Raw genomic sequence first — 24617 nt, forward strand, 5'->3', positions numbered from 1 at the left:
TCTGGGCCTCTTCCCTGTCCTGGTCAGTGCGAGAGGGTGGAACCTTGGATTCCACATAGAGGGATCCTTAGGAATTTCCCAGGCTTGCTCTGGTCCTAAAGGAGGTGAGTCCCAGACAGCAGACAGAAGGGAAGAGAGCCTCATAGCCAGTGGATCTCTGGCTGCCAGGAGAACATCAAAGCTTCCAGCTTCCATTCCTCCCCTCATGCTAAGACAGCACTTATGAAACTGGATTGTGTGTACGAATCACCTGGAGTGCTTGCTAAACATAGATTCTTATACTCTACACCCACTTCCCCAATCCCAGTTTTTGATTCAGTAATTCTGAGGAAGGGCCTGAGACTTTGCATTTCCAACAAGCTCCCAGGTGATGCTGATGCTGGGCCTGGGTCTGCACTTTGAGAACCACTGCCCTGAGAGAACCACCAAGGAAATAAAGAGAGCATAGCTAGACCGCCCACTTCCCTGCCAGCCACCGTAGCCCACCTCTCCCTGGGGAGAAGGAAAATGCAGGTGGGAGGAGAAGAGGCCCTCAGTCAGGGGCAGCCTGGGAAGGCAGAGCTGCTGGTTGAGGGTGATGCTTAGAAGCATTAATTGTGAGACTACTCTGCCTAAACTGTGATGGAATAATTGAAAGCATCATAGCAAGAAGTTAAACCCTAGGGAAGCTATTAACAATTCAGCATTTCCAGTTCCTGTGGGAATGTTGATTCTACTTACCAATGAGAACGTGTTCAGAGATGTGTTTGGCGGGGGAGGCTGCAGAATCAGCTGGGGTCCCCATTGTCTTTGGTTTGACACTCTTCTTGGAGGAAGAGAAAGGCAAGAATGAGTCTCTCACGAAGACAGTGTCAGTAGCTTGTTAGGCTGATAGGAATGGTTTGTTTCTCTTCAGCTGGCTGATTCTGCAGGGGAAGCAGAAGTAGAGGATGAAAACAGTGGGGGTGAGGCAAGGTGCAGGAAGTAGGTCAGGTGTTTTCCAATTCTGAAACCAAGTCAGTTCATTTGGACCTTTTGAAAGGTCCACTCAGCACCTCTGGGGTGGACTCGAGGTTGTTCCTCCGAATGGGTCAAGAGAAAGAGATCCCTTCTCACTGGTACTTCTTGAGCAGTACAGACCAGGGTGGGAATGACAGAGGGGAGGGAGAGAGATGGATATCCCAGAAAAGAGCACTGGATTGGGGAGTCGGGAGACTAATTCTGATCTTCACTTTTGTGGTTAACCATCATGATAGCTGTGAGCCAGTCACTTAATTTCTCAAAGCCTCAGTTTCCCCACCTGTAAAATGAAGGCATTAGACTTGATGATCTCTAAGGTTTTTTACAACTCAAAACCAAACCCAAAACCAAATAATGGTGGCAGATACTCAGACACTCTCCTTGATGAGCCCTCACTTTGCCTTGTGGCCTAGTGCTGTGGGGGAACTGGGCCAGGCTGCTACCCCCAGAAACTCAGCTTGATCTAGGCCAATGGGTTAGTAGATGAGTTTGCCAACAGGAGATGCATGCAAGTGGTCAGGCCTGGACCAGGTTAACGGTTCTCCCATTGCTTGCTGGGGGTCTATTTGAGGCACCTCAGGGTCTTCCCAGAGTAAGTGGCAGGGAATATGAAATGAGTCTTTCCTGGTGTGAGGGTCCAAGCACCTTGTTGCTTTTATGCTGGGGTCACAGTACTCAGCTGTATGGGTCTCCTAAGAAACAGACTTCAGTCTTGGCGACAAACAAACTTATTAAGTAGCTGAGGCAAGAACAAGTGCAAAAATGGATTCTCAGATTTCTCATTGAAAAACACTATGACTAAATCTGTAGTTAATTTTACCCTTGCCTCTCAATTCATAGAACATAAGCAGTTAGATGAAGACATGCTTGCTTTTTAAGTCTAGTCTTCCTGCTTTTGCTGGTTCATTTTGTGGTATTTGTTTTGTTTGGGGTCAGGGAGGAGGACATGCCTCTGTAGATGGTCTCGGGCTAGGCGGAGCCTTCGTGGCAGCCTCCCTGGGCAGGCCCAGTAACAACAGATTTATGCCTCTGTGTAAGAGCTTCCACGAGCAACACGCCATTGTTACCCACCAGGCTCCTCATGAAAGGGAACCTTGTGCTGACTGCCCTGGCTGTTCTTGGCAGCATGATCTATAGAAGGAGAACAGGATGTATTTTACACTTGAGACCTGCTATCCTAGAGTATAACAACAACTCTTCTAAGTGCTCTTAATATTAAGCTAATGGAAAACATACTCTGTTTACTCACCATCAAAGTCTGTTTTTCTTCTCTCCCGCCTCCCCCAATCATCACAAACTCCAAGCCTCTAGGACACACGGAGTGTCCCTGCTCCATCTCTCCTCCACTCTGTCTCAAGGTTGACCTCTCCATGCTTGGTTAGCTCAAGGTGGACTTGGAAAAGCTAGGAACTCACCACATAAACCATACAATCCCCAGGTTGCACAAACCAAATATTTCTTTTCTCACAAAAATCTCACTGCTAGAACTGCTTGATTTACGGCTAGATTTATGTTTATCAGTGTGAGAAGTCATTTTTCCTCACTGGAGTGCAACCCAGTGCAGTAAAATAGAGAAGGTGGGCCACTTTTTTCAGGGTGCTGCTATTTTTGGAATGCTGCTTCGCTCCTTGTCATTGAATGGTAGGATTCCTTACCCTTAATGTGAGGACTTGGCCAAAGTTATCTTAAGCCCAGAAGTCTAATCTTTATTGCCCACTGCTTTGTGCTGTAAGAAGCCATGTCTGCATGGGGTACTCCATGGATAGAATTCCAAGTCCTGAGATGCCCAAGGTTTCCCTATCATTGAAGGTGCTGTCATAGAAACAGAATGGGAAGAGTGGGACAGGAAAGGCAGAGTGGGACTCTGTTCCAGAAGAAAAGATTCACAAATCTACTCATTTCCTGTTACCGTATTGTTTTTTGCTTGAGCTTGTCTATAAGTAAAGTAAATGTATGCATGTAAACCAGCCTTGCAGATAAATCCCCCCATTTTACCAGGCTGCCAATCATATTACCAATTTTCCCCTTGCTATTTACACATCTCTTATTATAAGACAATAATCAGACAATAACAAACAAACAAATGAACCAAAGAACCCCACCCCGCTGCCCCATACCTAAAACAAACTCCCTTCCCTTTTGTCAAAAAAGACCAAAATTAAAACCAAAACAGAACTGTGGGAAAGAACTCACCACTGTTCTTTTGATACAGGCCTTGGGCCTGTTAACTATCTGCAAGGCTGTTGTAATGATGTTAATCTATTTTAATGGAATTGAAATGTGATATCCTGTGGTTTAAGATGCACATTGTTTATAGCTTTAGTGCTTGATTTTGGGTTTCTTTCACAGATAAACTTCTGCACTGGAGGGGCCTCTCCTCCCCTCGTTCTACACACGGAGCTCTAATCCCCACGCCTGGGATGAGTGCAGAATATGCCCCGCAGGGTATTTGTAAGTTGAGCATTATTTCTTCTACAAACGTCCATGTGTGTAGAGATGAGAGTTTCTGGAAATTACCCTTCCTTTTTAAGTACTGAAAGGAGTTATTTCCAAAATACATTGGCATCTGCATATGTATGTTCCATTACTCACTTGGCATCCAGCTCCCCCAATCCATTCAGCCCCAAGTGGCTTTTTTCCCTCCCCTTTTTCTCTCTCTCCTTACTGAAGGCATGGGGCTGAAAGCAGCTCATCCCTGCGGGTCTCCTCCCCAGGGTCTTGTGTGGCTCCATGGCTGGTGACTGCATACATCTGTGTGTTCAGGGCCCATTGTATTGCTGGACATTCACTCCCATGGCCTCATTTAGGACTTCGGATTTACTCCATGGCATATGTCTTTAGCAGAGGCCAGAACTGAAAGGAGTCAGTTCACAGTTACTCTAGAGTTAACCTCATGCCTGTTATATATGCATTTACATGTGTATTTAAACATGGTATATTTTTATATATGCATTGTACATTATATATGTGCATACATATATGATTTCTATTTGTTTTTCTCCTAGATTTAGAGAAAAATGCATAGCATTGTTGCTAAAATTCAAAGATGCCACCCCCCCACCCCTGCCATCACTAAGACTACCACCATCCAGTTACTTGTTTAAGCCAACTTTTATAGTGGGGACCTTCTTATGAAAGTTAGATTTGTATGTTTATAAAAATGTTTTTGGGAAAAAATGTTTTTGAAAGGTGTTGTTTTAGAAGGTAATATAGTTTGCTTCTCTCTGTAGGAATAAATGGTGTGAGTCATGCATGGCTAAAAAGTCAGATGGGGGAGGAGGAGGGGGAGGGGGCCGGGGGATTGATTCCACCCCAAACACAAAAAAGCAGGTTCAGGAAGAAAAGAAGTGTGGCATCTAATTTGTATTTAAGGAAAATATTTTTATTTTTAAAGTAAATGAAAAAAATAACCTTTTGTGGAAAGAAAAAAAGAAAGGGAATTGTGGAGAGGGAATAACAGAGAGCAAGATGCAGGAGTTGGGGCCTTAAAGGTGACTGGTTTTCAGATGGGAGGTCAACTAGACCCAACCTTCTTGTGAATGGTGTCTGCAGGGCAGGGCCTGTGCCCTGAGACCAGACTGGAAGCTAGTTGTTTATTTTTATTAACACCTAGGTAATCCTAGGTAACAAAGAGTTATTGTATGAATTTCACAAGCCCTCAGGTCCTGAGGGCTGGGTGGTGCAGGGGTTAAAAGCACCTCGCCACGCACTGCCCCCCTGCACCCACAAGCCTAGCTGGGCAGAAGCCTGGGTTAGGTCACCGATTGTACAGAGTTTAGGGGTTTGGACTCATGGTTTCAAGTCCCTACATGCTGACTGGGTGGGGAGAACTCGCCTCATTTTGCTGGGGGTGCCTGGGGCCCTTACTTGGCTGTGGGAACAGAGCCACCCTTGGAGGGAAGGGGTAGGAAGAGAGTTCTCTCTCTTCCTCTGGATCCTCCTGAGGGCAGGGAGTTTGATCTAGGGGGTGGGAAACCAGTAGCCTGATAAGCAGCCCCTGTCTTCTCCCTGCTTCCGGCAATGGGAGGGGGCCTAGTCTGCTGGTGCCCATGCCGGCAGGACCAGTTTAGGAGTGACCAGAACAAGGTATGTGGAAATGGGTTGTAGGGATCCAGAAAGTTCTGAAGCAAAACTGACCCGCACCCCACTCAGCTGCCTTAACCAGTGCCCTTGGCTTTCAGAGCATTTAGCACTGACCTTGTGGCCTCCCTGCTGGGTGGACCATGGGCAAGGACCTTAAAATCACCCCCTCTTGCTTTCTCCTAACCAGGGCCTCCCCTTGGCCTGGGAAAGCCCGGATTCTGGATTCCAGTCTTTCCTCCAGAAGCCCTTGTGGGTGTGTAACGTGTGGTTAGTCATCATTCGTGGTAACTAATCAAGCCTGGTAATAATGAAAACTCACATTCGTGTTGGACCTGATAGATTACAGAGAGCTTTTATATATGTTTGTCATTTGAGCCTCACAATTCTTTAAGGTACTGTTTTTTATGCTCATTTTCCAGATAGGAAACCTGAGACTCGGAGAAATTAAATGACTGTCCCAGAGCTACCAGCTAGTAAATAGTAGAGCCAGGGGTCCCTCATAAGACATCACTCTTCTAAATCCTGACTCTTGAGCCTTGGTGACAAACTAGGAATGGAGTTATTCTTTTCCAAACAAAAAAATGAAATAAAGTAAAAGCGGTGTAGGTGAGCTAATAGCTGATTTTAACCGTTTTGATGCCTCAAGTTCCCATGCTCGGGGCCAGGTCTCCGTTTATTGCTCTAAATCAAAACAATCCCAGTGAATGCCCAATGAGGCTCTCAAATTGAGAAGTTGATTTTCATCAGAGTAAATGAAGAATATTATTATATTTTACACGTCAATAAATCAATGTAGCCCTAATTTTGCCACACAGGAAATCAATTCTGGTCTTTCTAAACCATCAAAGATGTTATGAACAAAGTAATTTCACAAATTACGGCAAGTAACACATTTATTGATGACTGCAGTTTAGGAATTTAGAATCTGTGAGCACTGTAATATAATATGGTGCACTGGCATGAGCTGAGTGAAATACAGATTATATGGTGAAACTGTAATGCATCATTTGCTATTAGTGGACTGGTAATAATTACCAGTTTCAAAGCAGCTCTTTCCATGTAATCTTTAGTCTCAATCGTAACAGCCCTTCTCATTGACATTATGATTACACTAGCTGCCCTCATGATCTAGAATATCTAGTTGATGGGAATACTAAAATGCAGTAGTGAAAACTGTATGTTGTATGCTCATTATAAGATAAAATGTCATTTTCTCTAACCTGATGTATGAGAGAGAGGGGAGGGTAACAGCACAGTGTTAACATATTGTAGCATGATCACATAGCTTTGAAAACAAAATTTTAGGAAGCTCAGTGCAGCAAAATAAAATGGGCTTTTCTCATTTAAGCCTTTTTAAAAGGATCCAGATGAGATCCTTGATGTAGTGCTATGTAGATTTCGGCATTTACCAATGGCTGCATTCATGGTGCATGCAAAACCAGCATCGCTAATTATGGGTCCAGTCCTGGGTTTCAATAGAATATTATAAGGTAAAATATGATTTAAAGGCATTTGTAGTGATGAAAGTGTTAACGACTTGCTTCAGCTGACAAATCTCCTCTTTACTTACCCAATTCAGATTGTCAGGCTAAATGTATGATAATAACACAGAGTCCTAGAGAGGCAAAGGAGAAAGCCACAGAGGGTCACGGTAGTTGGAACTAGATAGTTTTTTTCCTGCCTATTTAGGACCCAAGTCATTGTTCAACAACAACAAAAAATTTATGAAAATACTCTCAATGATGCTTTTTATTTCCCTTTGAAGAGAGGAGGCAAACAAAAATAGGCAGATAATGTGATACTAATGTCAGCGGTTTTCTTTCAAAATCTTTCTGCCTTTTTTTTCCCCCCTCCACATTAGCAAATGTTTGAAACCTAATTTTGGTATCTTATCATCTAATCTTGTTAAAGAGATTTACCCAGGAGTGGGATATATTGAGTGAGATTATAAATGCATTGTAAAGTAAATTACAAGGTCAGGGCAGGGAGTCCATTATTCAGACAAGTGCTTGAGTGAGGCTGGCTTGTTTTGGAATATGAGTGTTTGGGGCTCCTGAGAAGATGCTGCCAGCTTTTCTGACTTGCTAAATGGAGGAATCATAATTGATTAATTCCTCATTCCCACTCTTTAACTCCATGGTGAATTTTTTCCTTTTTCAAGAGTTACTGACACATACTATCTGTGGCCTTAGGGAACTCCTCTTAAAAAGGGGGACTAAAGTGTATTTCTCATTTGTGCTTCATACAGTGTCTTTTTTGGAATTCCTGGGAAGTTACTGATTTTTCTCATCCCAGTCCTTTGGCCACCAGCATCTGAGCCCTTTTTAATGCTGAGTTGACTGGTAAACTGTTAGTTACTCCCTTGTTATATGTGTTTTTTTAGTTTAGCTATCACCGAAAAGGAATGATTGGGAAGTCAAGCTGGCCCCTCTTTGCCACAGCGGCATTTCCCACTCTCGGGTTCTTTTCAGCGAGAGAGAAATAATGTGACTTAAGCAGGGCCCCTCTCCAGACGGCTTGGCTACTGGCCAAAGAGTTGACTAGCTGAACTGTATCTTTCTGTTTCTTTCTCAACTGGAGCTGAGGCTCAGCTGAGGGCGCAGGATGTTGTATAATTTGGTTCACGTTGTTAGCCTCTCAAAATAATGAGGAGGAGGCTAGTGTAGCATTTCTCAGCCTGCTACCCTTCATGGTGCTGGCTGCTTTAACTGTTCTTAAACTAGGACGCTGTGTCTGCTTAAGCTGGCACTAGACACTCCACCTAACTTCTCTAGACTCCCATTTGTTTGAGTGGGGGGACAACTCCTAAAGATTTGATACGGCCTGTTGGTTAGATCTGAATTAAATTTCTCTATTGAGATTTTCTGTAACAGCCCTTGAGATAAAAATGGGAATCCCCGTGGGGTGTTGTGGAACCAGAATTGGAACTAACTGACCCTCACACTGGCTGGGATTGTGAGGATGTTGCCAGTCTCTCTTCCACGTATTATTTCATGAGTACCTTCTCATTTTTAACAATATCAACAATTAGTGTGTTTCAGGCTAAGATTAAAAGCATCTCTAGGGCCATAGAGAATTGTAATGAGTTGACCTTCTCTTTTTTCATATCTGCATGAAATGATTGCCTATTTAGAAAGTTCACCTGCCACCCAGGGAGATTTAGGAAGCGGGAAAGTTTCCCTTAGGCCAGCCTGTCCAAATCCCTCACTTAACGGACAGGGAAAACAGAGGCACAGAGATGAAATGGCTTGTCCCAAAACACAGCTGGTGAAAGACTGGGAAGTTCAGAAGATGTTTGCTGAATTTCTCTAGAATGTAGGGATCCTCATCCTCAAGCTTGAATCGGTCTCGATCTTTCTGCTTTGAAGACTGGATTTAAAATTCTTAGAACTGAGTCAAATGGCGGGAAGACTGATTTGACAAATTTTTATTGGGCACCAACCTCCAGATGTGCCAGCACCATCTAGGCACAGGGGATGAGGTCAGTGAGGGCTTAGGCCGCGGGGTTGAGGGCTGGGGGCAGGGAAGGCTGGAGGTGGAACATAAATAAGCAATTGCTGATGCCCTCCTTGGTGATTAAACATTGATGTTGGTGTTGTATTATTTTGCAGGTAAAGATGAGCCCAGCAGCTACACATGTACAACTTGCAAACAGCCATTCACCAGTGCATGGTTTCTCTTGCAACACGCACAGAACACTCATGGATTAAGAATCTACTTAGAAAGCGAACACGGAAGTCCCCTGACCCCGCGGGTTGGTATCCCTTCAGGACTAGGTGCAGAATGTCCTTCCCAGCCACCTCTCCATGGGATTCATATTGCAGACAATAACCCCTTTAACCTGCTAAGAATACCAGGATCAGTATCCAGAGAGGCTTCCGGCCTGGCAGAAGGGCGCTTTCCACCCACTCCCCCCCTGTTTAGTCCACCACCGAGACATCACTTGGACCCCCACCGCATAGAGCGCCTGGGGGCGGAAGAGATGGCCCTGGCCACCCATCACCCGAGTGCCTTTGACAGGGTGCTGCGGTTGAATCCAATGGCTATGGAGCCTCCCGCCATGGATTTCTCTAGGAGACTTAGAGAGCTGGCAGGGAACACGTCTAGCCCACCGCTGTCCCCAGGCCGGCCCAGCCCTATGCAAAGGTTACTGCAACCATTCCAGCCAGGTAGCAAGCCGCCCTTCCTGGCGACGCCCCCACTCCCTCCTCTGCAATCCGCCCCTCCTCCCTCCCAGCCCCCGGTCAAGTCCAAGTCATGCGAGTTCTGCGGCAAGACGTTCAAATTTCAGAGCAACCTGGTGGTGCATCGGCGCAGCCACACGGGCGAGAAGCCCTACAAGTGCAACCTGTGCGACCACGCGTGCACACAGGCCAGCAAGCTGAAGCGCCACATGAAGACGCACATGCACAAGTCGTCCCCCATGACGGTCAAGTCCGACGACGGCCTCTCCACCGCCAGCTCCCCGGAACCCGGCACCAGCGACCTGGTGGGCAGCGCCAGCAGCGCGCTCAAGTCCGTGGTGGCCAAGTTCAAGAGCGAGAACGACCCCAACTTGATCCCGGAGAATGGGGACGAGGAGGAAGAGGAGGACGACGAGGAAGAGGAAGAAGAGGAGGAAGAGGAGGAGGAGGAGCTGACGGAGAGCGAGAGGGTGGACTACGGCTTCGGGCTGAGCCTGGAGGCGGCGCGCCACCACGAGAACAGCTCGCGGGGCGCGGTGGTGGGCGTGGGCGACGAGGGCCGTGCCCTGCCCGACGTCATGCAGGGCATGGTGCTCAGCTCCATGCAGCACTTCAGCGAGGCCTTCCACCAGGTCCTGGGCGAGAAGCATAAGCGCGGCCACCTGGCCGAGGCCGAGGGCCACAGGGACACATGCGACGAAGACTCGGTGGCCGGCGAGTCGGACCGCATAGACGATGGCACTGTTAACGGTCGCGGCTGCTCCCCGGGCGAGTCGGCCTCGGGGGGCCTGTCCAAAAAGCTGCTGCTGGGCAGCCCCAGCTCGCTGAGCCCCTTCTCCAAGCGCATCAAGCTCGAGAAGGAGTTCGACCTGCCCCCGGCCGCGATGCCCAACACGGAGAATGTGTACTCGCAGTGGCTCGCCGGCTACGCGGCCTCCAGGCAGCTCAAAGATCCCTTCCTTAGCTTCGGAGACTCCAGACAATCGCCTTTCGCCTCCTCATCGGAGCACTCCTCGGAGAACGGAAGCTTGCGCTTCTCCACGCCGCCCGGGGAGCTGGACGGAGGGATCTCGGGGCGCAGCGGCACGGGAAGTGGAGGGAGCACGCCCCATATTAGTGGTCCGGGCCCGGGCAGGCCCAGCTCAAAAGAGGGCAGACGCAGCGACACTTGTGAGTACTGTGGGAAAGTCTTCAAGAACTGTAGCAATCTCACTGTCCACAGGAGAAGCCACACGGGCGAAAGGCCTTATAAATGCGAGCTGTGCAACTATGCCTGTGCCCAGAGTAGCAAGCTCACCAGGCACATGAAAACGCATGGCCAGGTGGGGAAGGACGTTTACAAATGTGAAATTTGTAAGATGCCTTTTAGCGTGTACAGTACCCTGGAGAAACACATGAAAAAATGGCACAGTGATCGAGTGTTGAATAATGATATAAAAACTGAATAGAGGTATATTAATACCCCTCCCTCACTCCCACCTGCCACCTCCTTTTTTCATCACCCTCCCCTTTCCCCATCGCCCTCCAGCCCCACACCCTGTAGGATTTTTTTCTAGTCCCATGTGATTTAAACATACAAACAAACAAACAGAAGTAATGGAAGCTAAGAATATGAGAGTGCTTGTCACCAGCACACCTGTTTTGTTTTGTTTTTTTTCTTTTTCTTTTTCTTTTTTTCCTTTACGTTCTCACCGTTTGAATGCATGATCTGTATGGGGCAATACTATTGCATTTTACGCAAACTTTGAGCCTTTCTCTTGTGCAATAATTTACATGTTGTGTATGTTTTTTTTTTTTTTAAACTTAGACAGCATGTATGGTATGTTATGGCTATTTTAAATTGTCCCCGATTCGTTGCTGAGAAAACATGTTGCTGTTTCCAGTTCCGTTCTGAGAGAAAAAGAGAGAGAGAGAGAAAAAGACCATGCTGCATACATTCTGTAATACATATCATGTACAGTTTTCTTTTATAACATGAGGAGGGAAAACAGTCTTTGGATTAACCCTCTATAGACAGAATAGATGGCACTGAAAGCAAATCTCTACAAGCTAAATGTCTGTCTCTAAAGGGTTAAATATATCAATTGGAGATGAAGGAAAGGCCTTGAATTGACAAATTAACAGAAAAATAAAACAAGTTTATTCTATCATTTGGTTTTAAAATATGAGTGCCTTGGATCTATTAAAACCACATTGATGGTTCTTTCTACTTGTTATAAACTTGTAGCTTAATTCAGCATTGGGTGAGGTAATAAACCTTAGGACCTAGAGTATAATTCTATATTGTATTTCTCACAACAATGGCTACCTAAAAATATGACCCATTATGTCCTAGTTAATCATCATTTTCCCTTTCGTTTAATCTTGTAAGGAAAACTGATTATACCAGTATAAAAGCTATTTTGCTCCTGATGAGAGCTTAAAAGAAATGGGCTCTTTTGCCCAAAGTTTTATTTTTTTTTAAATGATGATTAAATTGAATGTGCAACGTGCAAAAGCTCTGGAACACGATTAAATACATTAGTAAGGAATTCATTTAATGAAGATAACTTGTTTTAAATAATGTCTTTTGAAAAAAATTCTGGCACCAGAAGAAATAGATCCAGATCGACTTGGTTGTCAAATGGACAATCAAACGATAAACTTTAAGACCTCGAATAGCATGTTAAAAAGAACAGACTGACAATAAGGTTTGACAGAGGGTAACAGAGGAAAAAAATATGTGATTTATTAGCACAATGTGGTACTATTTACCATTTTAAACTAGAACAGGTGTATAAGCTAATATTGATACAATGATGATTAACTATGAATTCTTAAGACCTGCGTTTAAATGTGACATTCTTAAAAAAGAAGAGAAAGAATTTTAAGAGTAGCAGTATATATGTCTGTGCTCCCTAAAATTTGTACTTCATTTCTTTTCCATACACTGTGTGCTATTTGTGTTAACATGAAAGAGGATTCATTGTTTTTATTTTATTTTTTTAAGTTTTTCTTTTTTATTAAGCTAGCATCTGCCCCAGTTGGTGTTCAAATAGCACTTGACTCTGCCTGTAATATCTGTATCTTTTCTCTAATCAGAGATACAGAGGTTGAGTATAAAATAAACCTGCTCAGATAGGACAATTAAGTGCACTGTACAATTTTCCCAGTTTACAGGTCTATACTTAAGGGAAAAGTTGCAAGAATGCTGAAAAAAATAATTTGAACACAATCTCATTGATGAGCGTTTAAAAAAAAACCTAAAAAAAAAACTTTGCCCGCCATTTACTTGACTAATGAGCTTACTTACTCGGACTCAACATTGCAAGCGCTGTGAATGGAAAACAGAATACACTTAACATAGAAATGAATGATTGCTTTCGCTTCTACAGTGCAAGGATTTTTTTGTACAAAACTTTTTTAAATATAAATGTTAAGAAAAAAAGAATTTTTTAAAAAAACACTTCATTATGTTTAGGGGGGAACTGCATTTTAGGGTTCCATTGTCTTGGTGGTGTTACAAGACTTGTTATCCATTTAAAAATGGTAGTGGAAATACTATGCCTTGGATACACACCGCTCTTCAGGTTGTAAAAAAAAAAAAACATACATTGGGGAAAGGTTTAAGATTATATAGTACTTAAATATAGGAAAATGCACACTCATGTTGATTCCTATGCTAAAACACATTTATGGTCTTTTTTCTGTATTTCTAGAATGGTATTTGAATTAAATGTTCATCTAGTGTTAGGCACTATAGTATTTATATTGAAGCTTGTATTTTTAACTGTTGCTTGTTCTCTTAAAAGGTATCAATGTACCTTTTTTGGTAGTGGAAAAAAAAAAAGACAGGCTGCCACAGTATATTTTTTTAATTTGGCAGGATAATATAGTGCAAATTATTTGTATGCTTCAAAAAAAAAAAGAGAAACAAAAAAGTGTGACATTGTACAGATGAGAAGCCATATAATGGCGGTTTGGGGGAACCTGCTAGAATGTCACACGGATGGCTGTCATAGGGGTTGTACATATCCTTTTTTGTTCCTTTTTCCTGCTGCCATGCTGTATGCAGTACTGCAAGCTAATAACGTTGGTTTGTTATGTAGTGTGCTTTTTGTCCCTTTCCTTCTATCACCCTACATTCCAGCATCTTACCTTCATATGCAGTAAAAGAAAGAAAGAAAAAAAAAAGGAAAAAAAAAACCCAATGTTTTGCAGTTTTTTTCATTGCCAAAAACTAAATGGTGCTTTATATTTAGATTGGAAAGAATTTCATATGCAAAGCATATTAAAGAGAAAGCCCGCTTTAGTCAATACTTTTTTGTAAATGGCAATGCAGAATATTTTGTTATTGGCCTTTTCTATTCCTGTAATGAAAGCTGTTTGTCGTAACTTGAAATTTTATCTTTTACTATGGGAGTCACTATTTATTATTGCTTATGTGCCCTGTTCAAAACAGAGGCACTTAATTTGATCTTTTATTTTTCTTTGTTTTTATTATTTTTTTATTTGGATGACCAAAGGTCATTACAACCTGGCTTTTTATTGTATTTGTTTCTGGTCTTTGTTAAGTTCTATTGGAAAAACCACTGTCTGTGTTTTTTTGGCAGTTGTCTGCATTAACCTGTTCATACACCCATTTTGTCCCTTTATTGAAAAAAATAAAAAAATTAAAGTACACAATGTAAGCTTCTTGTGTCCTCATTTGACACACTCTGTAAATTACTTTCAAGAAAATAACAGGTTTTAAGAGAAGGCCAGTCAGTCTTTTTCAAGATTATTTCTATGGGCATTTTGATGCGTGTATTATACCCTAAAGGAACATAAAATACTTACTATATTAAAATAGACATATCTCAAGCCATGGAAATAGTTTAGGCTTTATAATTCTAGAATAATTTTCAAGAAATGGAAAGTGTTTTCAGTATTATGTTAAAAACTTCCCCTCCATCTCTTAGCAGTAATCCATTCAGATGTAAATGAAAAACTTCCTGATAATGGCATCTTAAACCTTTATTCCCTTTGGATTTTTTTGTGTTCTTGTTGTCTAAAAGTTCTTTTCTATTCTCCCATCATGCCCTATCTTAGAACATAATGTAAAAAAGTTGTTTTTTTTAATCAGCTCTTTTGTTTCCACATAAGAGTCTTTCCTCATACCCAAAATAATCCCACCCCTCAAATCTAAAAATCCAGAAAAAAAAGCATCAGGTAAAAGAGAGGGGGGGGGCGGGAAAAAGCAAGCAAGCAAGCAGTAACTAGGAGTTTAGCCAGCTTTGGCAAAATCTGTGGAATCAGCCACTAATTTCCTGAGATGTATGGTGGTTTGCTTTGTGATTCTGAGATCCTAGGGACCCTAGTTGGGACAGATGTTGTAGCTGTTTTTATAGGGTCTTCCTGGTTGATAGCAAGTGAGGGTGGGAATACCCTTCAATTATCTTTTGGCCAACCAACAGATTTATAAAATGAAGCAATGTCTTTGAAAAGCAAGTTAGGTCTGTTTTAAAAACCCCTCCTTAGAAATTTGTGTTGTCAGTTTTACAAATACTGCATGTTGCAGCATCTATTTGCTTTATTAAAACACATACCTCTGTGACACTGTCTCCCTGTTCCCAGTGTAGATGAATGGATACGACATTGTTCTTCTTTTTGTAAAAAACAAAACAAAAACCGTTCTGTTGTCTTGTGGTAGCATTTCTGTTGCTCAGTTCTTATGCCCTGGTGCCTTGTGAGGTGGCCTTTTCACAGAATGCCCTTTATCTTAGGCAAGAATTGTTTTATCTTTCTAAAATATAGAGAAAGTAAGTGTATTTTTTAAAAGTCTGTTTGGGTGGGAAGCAGAGAGTGGAGGCAGAGAGGAATCCGGTAAGAGATGATTTGGGAGAGCATAAATGGTACAGGAGCTGGGATGGAATGAGGGGCTACTTGCAGAACTTGATAATTGGCAGTGAAGTGAGGGGTGATATATGTGTTTTAGATGAGTTTGACTTCACAAGGGAATCCAGAATGCTGTTCAAGACAGATAGAAATATTCTTCAAGTGCCATGCCAGTTTCAGACATGGTGACTTCTGCTCCACCATATTAAATGTCCATAAAACCGCTGTGTATTCCTATTACTCTTTTATTAGGAGCTATGAGTACAGCTGTGCAGGTTTTATATACAGTATTCATTTAAATTTCTCAGTATATGATGCTCTTAGTGTAATTAGGTTTTGCATCCTGACAGACAGAATTAATGGTGGATACTGTATGCTTGTATGCTCAAATTTCTTAAATGGGGAATGAGGAGGGTGCAAGCATCTGGTGATAAATCACAGATTATGTTTGATTTACATGGTGCCAAAGTTAAATAAATTTATTGGGAGACAGGTTCTTCAGGGTTCTCAGTCTCCTGACTTATTGAAGCCCTCTTATAAAATATTATTTCTGAAGCTGCATGAACAGTAGAAGCCTGAAAACCTAGGCAACAAGAATATAACTTATAAATGACATCTTGTATCTGGAACCCTAAAATTAAAAATCTTAATATAAAATAACAAAAAACATTTCCAACAGTAGGATGAATTCATGATAAAGCTTTAAAACGAGGAACTACTAAGGACATGAACACATTTCAAAATTCTCAACTTAAGTTTATGTGACACCCCTGACGTGTTGAATGCAATGTTCTCTACATATTTGAACTCCTAAAGCTTAACATGTTCCTTCTTATGTTCATTTTGAGAACAATTTAATGAACAGGAATACAGTAAATACTGTTTCTCACAGATTTTAACCCAGACACTCTCCAGTAGATGTACTACCTTCATCCTGAAACCAATAACTCTCCTCCCTCTGCTTAGGACCTTCAAAAAGAGTGAGACGAACATATTTTAAAAGTTGCTAAGAAGTGAGGTGAACGCTTGGGTCTTCGTTTGTACCAGCAATGGCAGGAAGTGTGAGGTAGCTGAGTTTTTCCCAGGGCATTCTGTGATAGAACTGTTTATTTAAATACCATTTTTGTATATGCAATAAGTTCATACTGTATATATTCATAATGCTTGAAGTGAGGACTTGAAAGGAAGTGGCGGCAGGGGCTAGATATCATTTCATTTGGAGAAATAAGGAAATGAGCTGGTTTATTCACAGACACTAAAAATTTGTTAAAAGGTACTGGGATATCTCAGGCCTTCCTGGAAAGGAGTTGAGAAGCCTCAGGCCCCATTCTGTCCTGCTTCAGACACTTTACTCTCAGAGAGTGAGGGAGGAAATAACAGTGTTTTCGTTTTTTAAACCCCTCCCCGGCTCCATACACACAAACATGATTTCTTATGACTGTGTTGTAGTCGTGTGTTCTTCATTATGATTCTGTTACTCCATTGTCCCTGGGCCTGGTGTGTTCAAGAATGTACACATCCTATACTCTTTTTTTTCAGACTACTTCCCATTTAAAAAAAAAAATTTGTGGGACTTTTGCTGGTATGAGGATGGGATTGGCAGTGTTCTTTAAACCTGCTTGGAAAAATGTTTTATAAAAGGCTGTTAACTTTTAAAAGGCATTAGCCATTTAGCAAATTTTTCTAAGTGTCTCCTAAGGCCCTGCAGCTTTCCCAATTAACAATAAATGAACCCATTTTTAGAGACATGGACATCAGAACACATAGATGGAGCTGGGATTATGTACATTTATTCCAAGGTTGCTTTAGCTACAAATTGTAGACATGGGTTGGTGGGTCTGTTCTTTTGCTTGCTGTCATCTTGTTATCCCATTAGCCCGCTGTTTCATTTAGTAAAAACACATGGCCAGTGAATCAGCCTTGAAGGGGATGGGCCTATTTCTCTCTCTCTCTCTATTTCCCAGTGTCATTCCTGATCATGGGATGTGATCAATTCCTCACTTTCACATGGGAAAGGAGACCAATACAGTTCACGTGGGTCCATTGTACTCAAGAACCTAAACTTGGCTGAAGGCAACTCAATGGTTGATCCCAATACTGTTTTCCCTTTCTGTAAAGTGATAAAGGGAGCATTTATCAGGTCTTTATGAGATGGCAGAAAAGGCAAATTAAGCCTTTTCCCCAAAGTCTGTCCTTCAAAGCAGGACCCCCAAACCCATAGGGGGGCTGTGCTTTTAAATAACAGCGGATGTGGTACATGCCCATGCTAGCTATACTTTGTCTGTTAGGATTTTAAATATTGGTAGCAGGTCTGACAAAGGGGTTTGATGGGGGGTATCAGCGAAAGGGGCCTCAACGACAGTGACTTAGGGCTGGGCTGGGAATGGAATTCCCAAGAGCCCACCTGGACACAGCAGGCCCCTCAGCCCAGGTCTCCACTGCTCAGGGGGGGGATTCGAGAAAGCAGCTGAGCTCCAGACCCTGGGCCTCCTGCGGCGCCAAGTCAGGGGAGAGGAGGCCCCAGGCCCCTGCTTCGGGTCGCCATGGCAACGAGGCCTGGAATGCCACAGTCGTAGCCCTCTTCCTCGGCACATCCGGACTCCCAGTTCTGCTGCTTCGAGTCAATGTACAAAGCAAGGGAGGAACCCTGGAGGAAAATAACCACTCCCTTCTTCCCTTCACCACTGCCTTGTCCCCTTACAAAAAAGAAAAAAAAAGGAAAGAAAACTGCATGTTTGAAAGAAACTACAGGCAGTTTTTGGTGCCATTTGGGAGCAACTATTTTGAGTTCTGGTTTCCTCTTCAGAGATTTGTTCGCCTCTTGTAAATCGTTGGCTGCTTTGACGTTGAACTTGATGACATTTCATGTTTTCGTTGTGCTGCTTTTACATCAATTTTGATTTTTTTGTTTCTTTATAATTTTATTATTATTTTAAGGAAATGTCCCCCTCCCTCCTCCTTCCCCTGTTCTCCTCAACCAAAGGACTGTTTCCTACTCAGTTTTCTCAGTCATAAGGGAAAGTGTTTCCTTCCAGGTGTGTCCCCAGCTTATTAGGACTGTCCTGTGATCGGGGTGGGGGTCTGGGTCCTTTGGGGGAAGGCGGGGAGGGAGGGACGGGGAAGGCACTCAGAGGTCAGAGATTTGGGGGAGGTTGGGGAGATTGAGTTTGAAGTCATGTTTAAGATGCCGGTGGCTCAACCTGTGCTTGATTTAAGTTGTAATTTTAAAAAGCTAGTTAGAGAACAGAAAATGACTGGGCCAAGTCACACCTGTACTTTTTTTTCCCCCTCCTCTGTCTCCAACCTCTTTCTAGGTTCTTCACACACCCCCGTTCGGCGTAGTACCCAGAGAGCTCAAGATGTGTGGCAGTTTTCGGATGGAAGCTCGAGAGCCCTTAAGTTCTGAGAAAATTTGAACCCCCAGGGGCGGGGTGGACGCGTGCCGCCCAGCCGACATCTGCGTGGTCTGTCATCCTGCTAGTTTGTGATGTTTTCTGACAGTAGCCTCCAAGAAGCCGTTGTGCGAAGACAGAGTCCTGCAGTGTCCTTCCTGCCCGGGCCTGCAGTGCCATTTTATTTATATTTTTTAATAAAAAGTAAAAACAAAAAAACAGACCCACATTGGAACAGTGAATCAGTCCCATATTGAGGGCCCATGGACCATCGCTGTCCTGAGTGCCGTCCTGGCCCTTCTGAGACCAGCCAACCTAATTCCCCGTATTGTGGAAATGAGCATGAGTCCCCCAGACCCCTTGTTTCTATACATTCTATGTTGTCTTTTAAAAAGTGTGCTTAACATTGACACAATAAATGTTGGAGCTTTAGGTGGTGTTTGCTTGTTCTTTAATTATTAATGCTTATAAGACAATGCAGCCGCTTAAGACTGTATTTCTGTACCCGTTTTTGCAGACACCCATCGGGTGGGAAGGAGGAACAGATTTGAGGAATGGGTAGGAGGTGTAGGAGGGGAAATAGGTTACTGCTTATCAGATGGCATAAATTTTCAAGGAGAATCAAAATGCAAAGCTTGGGAATAAATCATAGCAATATCATAATTAATGTAGTAATAGTGTTGCTGTTTATTAACACCAAAGTGTGGTTTTCCTAACTGTCTTGACATAATTTGCATACCATTAAATAATGCATAATATGGCATGCTGAATTCTGTTTTTCAAATATATGCTTTTGGTGGCTACCATGCAGGATTTGAATTTGTCTTTTAATTTAGCTCAGGAAAGCTAATGTCCCTGGATTAGTGGTAAATCCCAAAGAAGGTGATGAATATCAGTAGTTGTTTATTAAATATTCTAATTTTAGGTTCCCCAAATTTCAGCAAATATATCTTAATGCAGACAAACAAACAAACATAAAGCTTCTTTATTACTCACATCAGGAAATTTGGGACAGGTTTATAAGGGGAAAAAAATGATAGGAGGAAAGAGGTCCACATCAGAACACGCTATTGTAATCGTAATAGTGCCCCATTCCTTAGAAATTAGTGACACAAATGTTAGGTCTACAAAGGAGTGATAAAAATTCCTTCTGGTCCAGTTAATTTGCGAAAAACTTTTCTAAGTTTGGTGTTTTCTATTGCCTGCACATCCAGAAGAGAACTAGAAACAATGTAGCATATTAAAATAGGTTTATAAATAAATAATAGAACTCAGACACCTGTGTATTATAGATTTACATATTGGCTGTGAACGTAAGTGGGGAAAATCTTACCCAGTCACCCTCTGGCTAGATTACCTAGCCTGGTGAGAAGACAGAAAAATAATTGGCATCTGGATTCTTTCCTGCTTACTCATCATAAATAATGACTCCTCACAGATGTGTGCTGCCTTATACGTTATACAGTGCTTTCATGTGCATTATTTCATCTGATCCTCGTTGGGACAGATCTCACGGCTTCCACTTTGTGGATGGGGAGACTGAGGCTCACCAAAGTTAACGGCTTGCCCAGGGCCACGTCCACGAGAAGGAGAGCAGAGAAGCCAGATGTTCTGATGTCTCATCCAGTGAATTCCACTGAACTCTGTGACTGGTCAAGGGGATTGTCTCTCCCCGTGTTAGCACACAAGCCATAAATGTTCACAAACACACACATGTATGGCTCACACACAGAGATCCAGGATGTCCCCTGGTAAAGCACTCAGAAGTGTCTCTTCCTACCAACAGCTGTGCACACTGCCGGAGGGAGTTTGGAGCAAGCAGCCCTCCTTGCCATCATCTCCTTTCCCCCAGTGGCTTTTCCATGACAAATAAATAACCCTGCTTAACTAGGTGGCCTGGATGAGTTTTTGAGAGTTCCTCTCATCTAGGTGAGATGGGACCTCCAGACAAGGGTTATTTCTTAAAGGAACACTCCCTGTCCCACGCTCTGCCTCTGTGTTACTGAAACCTAAGACTATTAGGGATTCTGTGTCAGCAGCCTCACGGAACATGCTAAGCTCCTTGCCATTACCTAGAAAGAGTGACTCTGCTTCAAAAGGGAGACCCAACTGACACAGAACTAACAAGCCTAGATTTGGGGACACTTTCAGCCCTGGTGTTCACTACAGTTTCATTTCTGGTCTGTGTTTCCACCTCCACCTCTTATTTCTTCTTGGAGTCAGTTTGTAAATAAATGGATATCTCTAGAAGTGGGCTTGGCAGGGGGAGGGTTGGGGGGAGGAGGGGGAGTGGGTAAAGGATATCTTTTTCTTCTTCCCCCGTTTGGAGAAGAAAGATCCCTCGTTAAAACAAACAAACAAAAAAACCCCCCAAACCCCACATAGCTTCCCCCATATCTTTTTTAGCTGAAAGAAAATAAAAATTCATTATGAAATGATGGTGTTAGGCGAGGGCTAGAACTTTTGAAAACCCACGCAAGATTGATGATTTGGGAAGACATCTCCCCGTGTGATATGTCAAGGTCATGTTTCTCTGTGAATGGTGGAAGCAGCAGAAGGGACTGACAAATCTGATTGGGGTCCTCACTGTGCCCTCTCCCGAGAGTGAAACTTCAAATTGCAGAGAGATTAATTGGCTGCCCAGCATGCACCGAGCACGGATTAGAGGACAGGGTTCCGGGTTCTCGGGATGGTAGGGACTAAGTATGGGACATTGTTCTTACCCTCCCAATTAATGTCTAGGAACATTAATTTTGTGGTCTGTCCAGATTGTCACACTAAACAAAAAGATCTGTTAGCTCTCTGGGTCCATGATGGCAGAGACTCAGTAGCTCCTACAGCACCCAGCACCTGGCCTTTTGAATACTGGTGGTGCTGGAGAAATAAATGATTGTATCAAAACTGGTGGTAAAGAAAAATCTTAGGGAAGGAGAGAAAACTTGGATCCTACTGAGGTCTAACTGAGCGCCCCAAACCTCGGTAGAATGTCTCCTAGGCATTTTTGCTTGGAGTTTTCCAGAGTATTTGTATTAGAGCCAAACCTATCGAGTGGTAAGAAATATCTTTCAAGTTTTGTGTGTGCTGACATAATTTTCTTTTTTTGAGGGCTAGGCAGTGAAGTTAATGTTGAAGATGATCATTCCTATTAACATATTTTTTCTCAGGGTTAATGTTTATTCCTATGAAGAATTCTTATTTTATAAAGCAGGGTCCCCAGAAAGGAGTGGTAGAGAGGATCAGAATGGAAGTATTTTGCAGGTGCTGTTTCTCTTCTTACAGGCCACATAGCTTTGGCTCCTTTTTGGTTGTAGTGTGAGGGAAGAGATTTGAGGAATATGCATATTGGTTGTAAAGTCAATATGGAATTCAGTTGGAAGTTCAGAAAAAAAGGTGTGCTGCAAGCACACGTTCCTTCTTTAAGGATCCATCCTGAGTTCTTAATCAACAGGGAAACAATAATGTTATGTTGCTTTTCTCTGACTTCCTAGCAGAGACAGCGCTTTTCAGTTTGCACTTTTCCAGGGTTACATTAAGCTAAAGAACGTTTCAATTCCAGCAAAATCCAGAAGCAGTAATTCTTTTCTTTCCTATCTTAGTGTAAATTAAGATACCTATTGTTAAATCCCGTTACCCTTCCCCTTGCTTTATATTTTAAAAAATGCTCCCAGGAAACACTTAAGGTTTATAGAGTACTTTTACGGACATGATAGAATCAATTTTCCTAGTGATTCTAGAAATTAGTTAGGACAAGAATAGGCTAAAACTTGAAAGGAACCACAGCAATCATTCATTTTACAGATCAGGGCAACAGAGGCCCAAAGATTAAGTGAAGGACCTAAGATCACACAACTTGAAAAAAGTGAGAGCCAAGCTTGAAACCACACAGTTAGTGGCTGAGCCAGAATTGGAACCCAAGCCTCCAGCTCCTGTGCAAAGGAATTCAAACGTCAAATCTCTCCCTTGTGACCTACTAAATTCAGAAGCAGGAATGGCAGAAAAAGTGTGCATTACAGAAGAACTTAAGAATGAAATCAAAAGCTTGTTTTGGTGCCAGTCCTAGTGGGGAATATGTAAGCGTGTCCCATATTTCAAGGGTTTCTAAGCGGCATCCTGAAGACAGGGCACATTTAGGTCACTACCTAGAAAGGTTCCTCTTTTAATCCACCCCTCTGATGGTAGAAATGAATTTTAGGAATCAAGAATTGCTGGGAGACAGCATTTAAAGTTAAAAGGGCATAAAAAAGAGCTACTCACCAAACCAAATTCATCTCAAATGTCTTAAATAGATCTCACAATCTGTTCCATTCTCTAGGCAGGATTTAAGGGAGACACCCACTTAATTTGCATTTCGAGGCCTCATCACATCCTGTTAGAGAATTCAAATAGCCAATAGCATGACCTGAATCCTGTTACTAGGGGTATTTAATTTTGAGTTCAGAGACGGTGAAATAACAATGAACTAAAGGGAAGATTGACTGAAGTGGTATACAACGCTGGGTTGTGAGGATTATTCCACTTACTATGCTATTTAGGCTGTACAGTCTTTTTCTGCACAAGGTGAAATCTTAGTCATTTTCCCCTTTGGTCAGGGGTTCCTGGCTCTGTTTAGAGATGTACAAATTCTGCTCTGTTCAGCTCTTCTGCCGCCATTTCTTTTCTTGCCAACCATCCTTTGATTCACATTTCCTTCTTCGAATGGACATGGGTTGACTTTGAATGTTTCGGGGGCCCGATAGCGCTGCAGTTGCTGTGTGCAGCAGCTGTTTCGAGCCTGCACAGGCAAAGTTATCCCTGAAATAGGAGCAGGACAGCAGGAAGCCTAAGAGAGCAACAGCAAATCAAATATCCCTGTTGAGGATGGTCTGAGAGGAAGTAACTTGCCTGATTTTTTTCCCTGCTGATAGTTCCCTGAATTTCCTGAAACGGTAATGCAAACAGGGAACTTCTACTGTTCCTTCTGCTCCTCTCTCCCTGCTGATTTTTCCCTCTTCTCCGACACACAGAAAGCAAACCTACGGAGAGGTGCATGAAGATTTTCTCCCTTTGGTGCTAAGATTTGTGAAGTGTTTCTCATGCCCTGTTTCAGAGTGCCTGACTTTTTACCTGTTGCTGGCTTCAGCACGCTAAGCGGAAAAACGAAAATGCAAATACTCCTCTTCGGAAACTGGCCCAAAGTTCGGAACTCAGGAACACGAGAGATTTTCTTTTAAAGGGGTCCCCTTTGTGTGGATTTGCTGGTGGCTACTTTGCCTTATTTGTGGAGTCCTTTTTATTTTTTGGCTTCCCTGAGAGTACATGTTCTTTTCCCTCGGACAGGCTGATGGGCCAGGGATGGACTCCTGGTGTTTTTGGTCCAGGCTGGTGAATGCGCCTGGTCTCTGAGCTGTAATCCTGGTTGTAATCCTGGCTTTATCTTCGTCTTGCTCACCCACCTGTTGTCCTCTCTCTGTGCTTAACTCCTTTCAAGGCGCATTTGTCCCTCCGAAAAAGGAAAGACACACATTGCTTCCTACCTCTTATCAAAGAGCAGCACAGAACAGTCACACAGTACAAACCATCTGAAGGCTCTGGACTCTACGTAGGATGGGGGTACTGACAACCAGTCTTGATGACTGGGGAGAAGTGGGGTTGGGGTCCATCTTAAGAGTGGCTTTTCCTTTGCTTTAGGTTAGTAGACCCATTTCCTTTACAAGTTTATGTCACAGAAAAAAAAGCTGCAGTGATTTTTGTTTGAAATCTAAAGCTGTCATCATGTTTTTAAAATGCCCCAATTTTGGAAATGGTTGCATTTGCAATGGGGGTGAATTTTATCACTTTGGTGCACCTTAGGGTTGGAGGTCCCTCTCTACCCCTCTCCCACAGGCCTTGTGCATCTCACCAAGGGTCACTAAGTACCACACATCTTCTGCTGCCTGGGGATTGAGGGCCTGGCCATGTCCAAACTGTGACCTCTGACTGAAAACCTAACTCTTCTCATCCTCAGCTTGCAGACTGCCCGGAGCTTGGTAAAGAGCAAAATATAGGTTAAAGTAGAAATAATAATATCAGATAATGTTTATTGAGAATTTACTATGTTCTAGGTACAACAATAAGACTTTTCCAT

General features: G+C 42.9%; 1 protein-coding gene across 10 annotated transcripts in view; it reads left to right on the top strand.

The window, feature by feature from the left end:
- BCL11A (BCL11 transcription factor A) overlaps positions 1 to 18538 on the top strand; it is a gene marked incomplete at both ends in the record, with an annotated part of 97475 nt that extends 78937 nt beyond the window's left edge. Inside the window, 4 exons of one of the 10 annotated variants that reach the window (XM_081254113.1) lie at positions 3349 to 3450; positions 8694 to 8836; positions 9374 to 10436; positions 18437 to 18528. In XM_081254113.1, the coding sequence (XP_081110239.1) occupies positions 3349 to 3450; positions 8694 to 8836; positions 9374 to 10436; positions 18437 to 18528 (1400 nt within the window). Of the gene's footprint in view, positions 1 to 3348; positions 3451 to 8693; positions 10715 to 18436 lie in introns of those variants that run through there. The other 9 variants (XM_081254107.1, XM_081254114.1, XM_081254110.1 and 6 more) reach the window with 9 other exon arrangements.
- Between the last annotated feature and the right edge of the window lie 6079 nt (positions 18539 to 24617).

This window comes from Mesoplodon bidens (genome assembly GCF_964165515.1).
Source record: "Mesoplodon bidens genome assembly, chromosome: 14".
Classification (NCBI taxonomy): Eukaryota; Metazoa; Chordata; class Mammalia; order Artiodactyla; family Ziphiidae; genus Mesoplodon; species Mesoplodon bidens.